This window comes from Rutidosis leptorrhynchoides, chromosome 9 (genome assembly GCF_046630445.1).
Source record: "Rutidosis leptorrhynchoides isolate AG116_Rl617_1_P2 chromosome 9, CSIRO_AGI_Rlap_v1, whole genome shotgun sequence".
Classification (NCBI taxonomy): Eukaryota; Viridiplantae; Streptophyta; class Magnoliopsida; order Asterales; family Asteraceae; genus Rutidosis; species Rutidosis leptorrhynchoides.
Genome location: NC_092341.1, coordinates 304975604 through 304986927, shown reverse-complemented (window position 1 = coordinate 304986927; position 11324 = coordinate 304975604). Strand labels below are relative to the sequence as shown.

The following is an 11324-nucleotide window of genomic DNA, read 5'->3' as shown; positions in this document are numbered from 1 at the left end:
CATCCATATATATAAATAAAGTATAGTAAATATATATTTTGTGATTTCGAATCTATTTAGAAAACGATAGAAACACTCGATTATCATTCAATTGATATTAGACAAATTAAAAACGAACTTATTTGATTTTAAAATAAACGGTGATCTGAAAATGGATTTTATAAATTACAGGCTTAATAAAAATATATTTAGAAGCTATATATCAAATGTTAATTTTTTTTTTTATATTTTACTTAGGGGTTGAGAGTGATTAATTAATGTAATATTTATTTAATAAGTTAATGAACAAATTTATACCATAATAAATAAAGACATTTAAATTAAAAATTTAGGATTTTTCGGAGAACTTTTATCCGTAACTGTTTAGCAATGTAGCACGATATAACAATCACGTTAAAAGTGTCGGTAAGGAGACAGCTGGGTTTACACATTTGATTAAGTGAATGATTGAAATTATTATTGATTAATTTATTATTTATATTATATAAGTAATTCTATGTCAATATATATACATAAACCTACTAGATCAACTCTCACTTCCTCTTCTTCAATCTATCCGTCACCACCAAGCATCACTCTCCCACCGCCACTTTGTACCACCACCGGTCACCACCGCCTACCACCATGACCGCCACCCTCCTCTCTCTTTCTTCTCTCCCTCTATTTGAAAACCACCTTCATCAACCACCTTCATCCATCATCGATCAACCACCACCTTTGGTCTCTAACACCACCATGATCAATCATTGACAACTATTTAATCACCATTGCCACCCTATCGTTCCATTTACAAACCACCCAACTTTGTTCCTATAATTGTTTCTGCTATTCGAACAACCCAAACGAAATACCACTGCTCGTACTTGTTTTCTGTTAATTCAGTTTGTTCTCAACAATTATAGACTGCTGTCCAGCAGTTCCTGGTTGCAGCCATTTTCTGTTTCTTACCGTTAACCACAAAACCACCAATAACCCATTACTCCTACTGCTACGATTAACGTTTCCCTTCGAAAACCACACCACACCTGTATCATCACCTAACGCGGCCACCACCACTGCCGTCTGCTGCAGTCACCACCACCGGCCTACTCTCTCTCCTCTCCCTCTCCTCCTTTTGTTTTCTTTTCATCAATACCTGCAACTCCATATTTTCTAATTTGCGTTTTTAAACTTGAAACCCACTTAGGATACACGTCACTATTGCTATGCTATTCTTTTCTCCTTTCTATCTAGTGGCCGACAACCAGGACCAATAAACCATTGGAATATTAAAAGGAATCAAGTTGGTTTTCCTGTTTTATATTTTTGTTTCAAAATCGGACAGCACTCCTTATTTCCTTTGGGCCATAAATCGTTAAAAGGGCTTGGGGAGCAAGATGGGCTGTTAAGGTTGTTGTTTGGGCCGATACTCAGTTCACTCATTGGGTCGTGAACTTAATTGGGGGTATGGGGCCGTGGATTCAGTTTCTGATATAACCCAGTTGCATTTGATGGTCGATTGTTTTCATATGAGAACTACAATTTTTGCTACAACTATACGTATCAATTTCTATATCTCATATCTAGTATTAAACACAATGGAGAGGATGATGTGAAAAAGAATGATGATAACGATTGTATAATGACGGGGTAATAAGGATAATGGGGATTATGATAAAGATACAAGATTAAGATAATAATAATACGATTTTATGAGTATGATGATAAGCATGATGGTTTGGAAATTATGATGACAATTAGAGTTAGGATTTTGATGAAGATGAAGAGATCATGATAATATAGATATATGATGATGATAGCATGATCGAATGATATTGATAACGATTACTAGATGATATTATGATTAGATTAGATAAGGATTATGAAAATGGTAATGTTTATGATTGATTCGATTAATGCTATGAAGAAGATGAAATAAGAGACCTGTGTTAAATTGAATTAGGATGCATATATGATTAGAAAAGTAAGGCATAAAGAAACGGTTAATGATATTATCGGGTTAGCGGGTTCGAACCCGGAATTGGGCATATTTTTAGGATTTCTTCCTTCAGGTAGTTTACTGATTTCTCATTTCTATTATTATTATTATTATTATTATTATTATTATTATTATTATTATTATTATTATTATTATTATTATTATTATTATTATTATTATTATTATTATTATTATTATTATTATTATTATTATTATTATTACTATTATTTTTGATGTAAGTAGTATTATTTTTATTATAAATATTACTAAAAGTATCATTATTTTCAAATTTATCATTTTTGTTAAAATTTATATTTTTATTGAAATTTACATTTTTATTAAAAAGTATCATTTTTATTATTAAAAATTATCACTATTAGAATTATCATAATTTTTATCATAACTAGTATTATTTTTATTATTAGTATTAAGTATTATTAATACATCTAATAAAAGTTTTCTATATAAAATATATTTATGATATAAAACATGACTACATCAATATCAATATTACGTATCATATTAAATAATATTTTAATGAATAATTACTAAATTAAAACTTAATATGATAAGTATTAGTTATATATATTGTATAGATTAAATATAAATCTATCGATATAACGTATAAAATAACAAGAATATAATTAATAATAATATATATAAACTTGTTCGATTACTATTGGTGTTAATAGATATACAAATGATATAGGTTCGTGAATCCGAGGCCAACCTTACACTTGTTCAATGATGTTATATGTATTTTTACTACGAAATACAGTATGGTGAGTTTCATTTGCTCCCTTTTTAATTACTTTTGCAATATATATTTTTGGGCTGAGAATACATGCGCTGCTTTTATAAATGTTTACAAAATAGACACAAGTACTTAAAAATATATTCTACGTTGAGTTGTACCACTGGCATATTTCCCTGTAGCTTGGTAATTACTATTTACATGTGGTATTGTAAACGCGAATCCTGTTGATAGATCTATCGGGCCTGACAACCCCAATCGGACTGGACGACCAGTATTCAACGGTTGCACAGTACTTCGTTTTGGTGAATACACTTGGTACGGTGTAGTGAAATTTCATAATAAAGGGAATATGCGACGTTGATTAAATGTTAAGTATGGTTACCAAGTGCTCAACCACTTAGAATATTTTTATTAAAACGTTTGTATACATGAAATCTTGTGGTCTATTAACATATGGAAATGATTGTTATGATAAACCTATGAACTCACCAACCTTTTGGTTGACACTTTAAAGCATGTTTATTCTCAGGTACGAATTAAGTCTTCCGCTGTGCATTTGCTCAATTTAAGGACATTACTTGGAGTCGATCATCGCAATGGGACCAAATGTTGATGACTTCGTCCAGGTGGGTAAGGACGGGTCGTTACAACAGTTGAGAACACAACTTCATAAAGTTGATCTCCTGTACGCGACTTACCTTTGAAATGCATGTTATTTCTTTCTTGCCATAAGAAGTAAACGGATGCACCAAATAACAACTTAGCGACCACATTTCTTGCAGTTTTTCTATGTGCCATAGGACTCAGCCTACTGATCACGTCCCTCCATTTATTACATGCAACTAAAATATCAGATAGATCAGTAACTTTTTGCCATACATATTGAGAATATGAGCACTTAAAGAAAAGGTGGTTGTGCGAGTCCAATTGTTTTTTGCATAAAGTGCAAACTAACAATGAGTCATCCGATATTTCCCACGCCTTTAACTTGTCTTGAGTCTTGAGCTTTTCACCAACAAGTAACCATACCAAGAACGAATGTCTTGGGACACATTGAGTAAACCAGACAACATGGTACCAAGGGACCATAGCAGCATGAGGTCTAATATTATTCCACACTCTATTAACAGAGAAATCGTGACTTACACATGAAACATCCTTCAATCGAATTCTGTCTTCGTTGTTAGATAAAACAGGGGGTGAAATATCAAGCAACGTAGGATACTTATGAGGCCATAGAGCTGGCCATTTCCAACCAGATTGATCAATAATATCGCATACTTTCGATTCTAACGTGAAGCCAGCAGCATATATATCACGAGTCGAGATAATATTGTCTAAAGGGCCAATCGAACTCCAGTTATCATGCCAAGCAGAAGTAGACGTACCATTGCCAATCTCGTGAATAAATAAAGGTCTGATCGAGTCCCGCATACGCAATAGCTTTCTCCATCCCCAACTCACATTAAAAGCCAAAGACACTGTCCAAATATTTTTTGATCGTAAGCGATATTCGTGTATCCATTGCACCCAAAGCGATTGCTTATGAGTAATTATACTCCATAAGTGATACGACATAAGAGATGTATTCCAACCTTTTAAACGCTTAATGCCTAAACCACCTTCATTTTTTGGTAAACACACAACATCCCATTTGACCTTCGCTTTGCCTTTTTTCATATCCCCTTGACACCATAGAAAGCCTCTTAGGATCTTCTCTATGTCTTTAATGATGGCATCCGGAAGAATAAAAACAGAAGACCAATACACTTGCATCGAGGATACAACAGAGATAACCAATTGCAGTCTCCCAGCGAAGGACAAGAATTTATTCTTCCAATCCTCCACTTTGTGCTTCACCCGTTCAACAAGAATTTTACAGTCACTACATAAAAGACGGGAAGAAATAAGTGGGACGCCAAGGATACATGAGTTTAATGGATACACGAAATAAGGTATCAAAGTCCTTTATACATACATTAGTTTCTTTTCATTTTCAATGTTAGACGTTGGTATTACATTTATTAACCGATTATATCCGACAAACGATTTTATCACTAAGGTTAACATCGTTTTTGGAGAAGTTGGTTTATCAGTTACAGGTCTTAGATAAATTTAAGCAGATATAATAACTTAAAAAGTGCTTTGCAAAAAAAAAAAATTAGTATAATAATGATCAAAATAAATAAATAAATAAATAAATAAAATATCACTTTGTGACTAAATGTATACTATCAAAATTTTAATACTAATGTTAGGGATATGTCAATTTTATCATTTACATTCAACAATGCTTGATATAAAAAAGTACAGAGAGTAATATAGAATAGCAATAACTTTAATAGTTATATTTTATAAAAAATAAAAGAACTGTAGATATATATAAAAAAAAAGAAAATTTATAGTAAGGCGCTAAAAGTAGATTATAACAAGCTTTTTTTCTCCTTGAAAAAACGATAACTATATATAAACACGAGTACTTCCAACAAAAAAGGGAAGAGCACGAATCAACCAGGAGAACAAACAAAGAGAAATCGAAAAGGCTCGACAAAACAACATAACCAAAACTAAACTAACAGCGAGTCTCGCCTAACCAAGGATCAAAATACAACAAGAACAAACAAATCATGCAACAACAACCTAGCTATCCACATAACCAAAGCAAATCAGAAAAACACCACAAAACCAAATCGATACAAAACCAAAGCCGTCTAAAAACACCTCTAGACTTGTCTGCAGTGGCAATTTTTAATCAAAACTAAACGGGGTCCTGTACAATTTGAGTAGTACTTTTGTAATTTTTTTTAAAGAATAGCCATTTATTTTCATAAAAACCACTAATTTTAAAAATATAGGGTCCTATCTATAAATTTAATGATATCCTATACAAATTTGTAGTATCTCAAATATATAAAAGTTTAATTAGTGGGGTCAAAGGACCCCACTTCCCTCAATGTACATTCGCCACTGCTTGTGTGGTGGCCGAGTACCTTCAAAATAAAAGGTACAAAGAGAATCAAAGATGGTTCTTCAAAGAAAGAGTGTTAACAAGAAGCAACAGTCACGAACAACTTGTCTTTGCAATCTTTAGACACGTGGTGATCTTCATATCATGTAATCCATTCTGGCCAATCTCTAAACGAAGGCATATTGACATTCGTCCAGATTCGAATTTTACTCCAAATAATTGTATCCATGTCGCACCATGCATGTGAGCATAACCTTCAAATCCACCGAAACAAGAGGGGTACATAATATTGTTAATGTCTAAGCACCGCAAGGAAAGGTTTAACCGACCAGCTTGGACTCAAATGACAACTCTCAAATAAAAATGTTTGAACTTTCAAGGAAGAATCTTGTTCTACTGAGTACCTGTGTTTAATGCAAAAAACAAGGTATTATCGTTATAGATCAACGTGGAGTGGACAGTAAATAAAACATCACGCCAATAGCCAATCCCAAAAATCATGTCCGAGTAAGTCGAACACAATGCCAAGACCAAGACCAAGACCAAGACCAAGACCAAGACTCGTTTACACTCCGTATTCGAGTTAAGTCATTAAAGAGAGAGATTGTCGTAAAGGTGTATGAAAATTATGTACAAAAATATATTACGTGAATCTACATAAGACTCGTTTAAGAAAGGTACACCAAGTGCTCCATTTGCAACGTTAGGATTAGGTTGATCCGAATTAAGCCATTGACAAGATAACTCTTCATTAGATTGTCACCCAACACAAAGTTAGCCTGATTAAAGTCAATTAGCATCATCTGTATCATATAGAGATAATTTCAACTTATTTATCATAAATGGGGTCTATTCAGGTCGTGCTTCAACTCTAAAGGGACAAAACCGACCCCACACATATGAACCAACGTTAAATAATTAAATGTTTTGAGCAGTTGAACAACCTGCTAGAGCCACCCGTGCTGCCAATGCTTAGGTATTATAGGGTCAATGAATCCAAATAGACCAGTGTTGACACACACCAAAAGTTACCTACTTGACCCAATCCTTTTGGCCCTGCCCATTTTACTTACCTGTGACATAGCAAATTAACAAAGATCTGATGCAGAGAAAGAGACAGCATCGCATTAAATTTTTTTGATTCAGAGATGTAAACATGTAATCACTGTATACAACAGCCAAAGTATGTCTGAACTTCAGGGATCATAATACATGTTTTGAACCTTAACTTGACATAAGAGGTAGATGATCATGATCATCAGCACTAATTACCTAAAACGTATAATAAGTAAACGGAAAGCACTACAGTCGGATTTAATAACTTGTTAGTGTCATAGTTAACTTCTTATAAGAGCGTAACATATAGCATCAACTTCAAATTTGAAATTAGTGATGAAAATCACCAAGAAGCAATATGTGTATGACTTCAATCATCGTAGCTTACATACTTTTTGAGATTACAACAATCAAACATAATTAAATTGATTGTGGCTGTCAAAAGTCAAGCAACATTCATAAATTTATAACCTTAGTCTACTTACCTACCATAAACATCACCCACAAGCACCCATGTTTAGAGTAGCAGCTCTGTAGCAATAAACTAAACAAAACAGTCATGACAATTAACATCATGTTATGATTTCCCAAAAGGCCAAAACCGTCATAACATTGCATTCTTCCAAAATATATGTATTGTCGATCATAGATTTCATTAACTAGTCTATAGATACAACTACTTAACATTTAGCATCTGCAAGTCTACGAGAAAATACAATAAACACAACCAGAAAGATACAAAGTGCAAGCCAGAAAACACTTTTTTCATAGGTATATTTTCTCCTTATCGAGCAACATCTATAACATCAAATATTTCCTTGTTACATTTTCTTTATAGGCAAGATAGTTTCAACATAACTGGTAACATGATTAAACTGAGTTGTCTCGGAGCGTAGAAATTGATGATCAATAGTGCATTGTGAAAATTCAAAACGCTTAGTCTTCAAGTCATAGATAGGCACATTAATCGCAGCATCGGACACCTTTTGAGAAGAAAAAACAATTTTATCCATATCAACTGAATCTAACGGGAAAGGCTCATCTAAATCAATCCAAGACTTGGGGAATGTAATGGTTTCCCTAATCCAAACAAGCTTTTCATAGTCTTGTAATATCCAGATGTGCATTTCATTGCTTTCCACTACACGATCATGACAAACAACTCCCAACAAACCATTGATTTTTATGAAATCGGGACCGTTACTTTTGTATGCATTATTGCCTTTCTTAATGTAGCTCGTACCATCTTTAATGGGAATAGCATCATTGGGAAGTTTGATGATCGAAAACTTCACCGATCTTAAATCAAACGCCAAAATTTCACATGGATCATGAAGCATCAAATGTATCATGCTATTGATACAAATACTGTGTTTTCTGGTATAACGGTAATTTTTCCCACCAATATCAAAAGGAGGATCCACATTAATCTTCTTCCATGAATAACTCAACAAAGAGAAGACCATACACTCAATGATAGTCAGTTTAGTAAAAGGCATTACCAATTGAAACCTAATGTATAAAATCTTATGTTCATTTCTTAACTCATCAAACCCAAACATGTAAGAGGGACGCAAATTATTACTGAAAGTATAATCAGGCTTTAGGTACGGACAAGGGGGTTTATAGATTTCACGCGTGCTAGGGTTAACAACAAAAGCGAAATGTTCAACGCCAAGTTCATTACCAGAGGTGGCGGGCGTCTTAAGAAGGGAGAAGGTGATGTTGCTGGGTTAGGAAGTGTCGTGAGGTGAGTGAGGACTCCACCGTCAGGTGCGACGGAGAGAAGGTGATATTTTTGAGTATCGGTGTCGAAAGTGGTGATCAACAGCGCAATGCGGTGGCTAGCGGTGGATCGAGTGAGGTGTAATTTGGTGAATGATGGATCGAAAATGAGAGATAGCCATGGTTTAGAAACCGATCGAAATTGGAGTATGGATTTAACCGGAAGTCTGGACATGATTTCTTGAATGATTTCAATTGGGAACGAAACCTTTGATTTACGCACTAATCGATCGAACGCAGCTATCGATTGTTCATGTTTTAGGGTTTCCATTTTTTTAGGGAACGGAATGCAATTGCAACAACAAAGTGTTTTAAATGTAATATTCTATTCTATTCTATATATATTCATTTGGAAATTAATGAACAGTAAAAACTCAATTAAAATCCAATTTGAAATCATTCTATATATATATATATATATTGATATATTGATTTGGAAATTAATGAATTTTAAAATAGAATATTGATTAAATAGTCCTCGTATTTATATTTATCTACTTTATCTTAATACACTTTTAATAACCGATTATATCCGACAATCGATTTTATCACCAAGGTTAACAACTTTTTTGCAAAAGTTGGTTTATCAAGTATCAACTATAGGTCATAAGATAGATTTTAAGCAGCTATAATAACTTTAAAAAGTGCTTCGCAAAAAAATTATAATACGATTTGTGTAATAACGCGATTTTTTCCGTTAAATACTTAACAACCATTTGTTAAATTCAATGTTTAACCACACCAATTTTTTTTATTTTTTTATTTTATTATTACATTAGTTTTATAGGTGTTATATAAAACACTACGGTTACTGAAACCATGAAAAATATTTATTCAGACAACAAAACGTATCAGTACTTATTATAAATATTATATATCATATTTTATAATAATTGAATTTTAAAATCATTTTAATTAAGTAGGATATTCTTAAATTAAACCCGAGAAAAATTAGTTTAAACACTCACATTTTCAGTAAAAGTCATATATTATTTAATTTAAAAATATAATAAATAAGCATTTTATGAAACACATCAACTAGGTATGATATCAAGAATTAAAAAGGTTTCTAACAATATATATATGTGTATTTTTATAAATACATAATCAATTATTGAATCATATTAAGGTAAAATACATTGGGTTTTAGTTAACATATCAAAATTTAATTATAACCCGCGACTATACAGTAATACCCGTGTTTACCCAATTATTATACCCGTGATATATGTATTTACTCGTGACTACACATTAATACCTATGTTTATTTGTGACGATCGCTCCAAATTCATATGGACGAACACGTCATTCATCGATTTCATTGCGAGGTATTTGACCTCTATATGATACGCTTTGTAAATATTGCATTCTTTTGAAAAGGCACACCATAAATGAATATTTAAATCAAAGGTTTTCGACATCTGATGATTTCTACATATAGACAATCACCGTAATATAATAGTTTACAATAGTACTTCCGTTGACAATGCAGTCAAAATAAGATACATGGTGATGATTTGGTGAATGCAACGTTTACTTGAAAAATATGCCATGTAAGACTCCATGCACATAGCTTGCCTAACATATAAGCAAACAACGGAAGACTTCTAGGGAACCTGAGAATAAACATGCTAACAAGTGTCAACACAAAGGTTGGTGAGTTCATAGTTTTAATGTTTTGCATAATCTGTACATAAAGGTGAATCACAAGATTTCAGTTGTTTAGTTAATTCTAAACTTGTTCGCAAACAAAAGTTAATCCTTCTAACTTGACTTTTAAAATCAACTAAACACATGTTCTATATCTATATGATATGCTAACTTAATGATTTAAAACCTGGAAACACGAAAAACACCGTAAAACCGGATTTACGCCGTCGTAGTAACACCGCGGGCTGTTTTGGGTTAGTTAATTAAAAACTATGATAAACTTTGATTTAAAATTTGTTATTCTGAGAAAATGATTTTTATTATGAACATGAAACTATATCCAAAAATTATGGTTAAACTCAAAGTGGAAGTATGTTTTCTAAAATGGTCATCTAGACGTCGTTCTTTCGACTGAAATGACTACCTTTACAAAAATGACTTGTAACTTATTTTTCCGACTATAAACCTATACTTTTTCTGTTTAGATTCATAAAATAGAGTTCAATATGAAACCATAGCAATTTGATTCACTCAAAACGGATTTAAAATGAAGAAGTTATGGGTAAAACAAGATTGGATAATTTTTCTCATTTTAGCTACGTGAAAATTGGTAACAAATCTATTCCAACCATAACTTAATCAACTTGTATTGTATATTATGTAATCTTGAGATACCATAGACACGTATACAATGTTTTGACCTATCATATCGACACATCTATATATATTTCGGAACAACCATAGACGCTCTATATGTGAATGTTGGAGTTAGCTATACAGGGTTGAGGTTGATTCCAAAATATATATAGTTTGAGTTGTGATCAATACTGAGATACGTATACACTGGGTCGTGGATTGATTCAAGATAATATTTATCGATTTATTTCTGTACATCTAACTGTGGACAACTAGTTGTAGGTTACTAACGAGGACAGCTGACTTAATAAACTTAAAACATCAAAATATATTAAAAGTGTTGTAAATATATTTTGAACATACTTTGATATATATGTATATATTGTTATAGGTTCGTGAATCAACCAGTGGCCAAGTCTTACTTCCCGACGAAGTAAAAATCTGTGAAAGTGAGTTATAGTCCCACTTTTAAAATCTAATATTTTTGGGATGAG

General features: G+C 32.5%; 1 protein-coding gene across 1 annotated transcript; it reads right to left on the bottom strand.

The window, feature by feature from the left end:
- Positions 1 to 7256: 7256 nt before the first annotated feature.
- Positions 7257 to 8815, bottom strand: LOC139868936 (putative F-box protein At4g29970). The gene is made up of 3 exons (XM_071857269.1): positions 8447 to 8815; positions 7585 to 8192; positions 7257 to 7290 (listed from the first exon to the last, which is right to left on the bottom strand). Exons 1-3 carry the CDS (start codon positions 8813 to 8815, stop codon positions 7257 to 7259), a joined length of 1011 nt encoding a protein of 336 aa, XP_071713370.1.
- Between the last annotated feature and the right edge of the window lie 2509 nt (positions 8816 to 11324).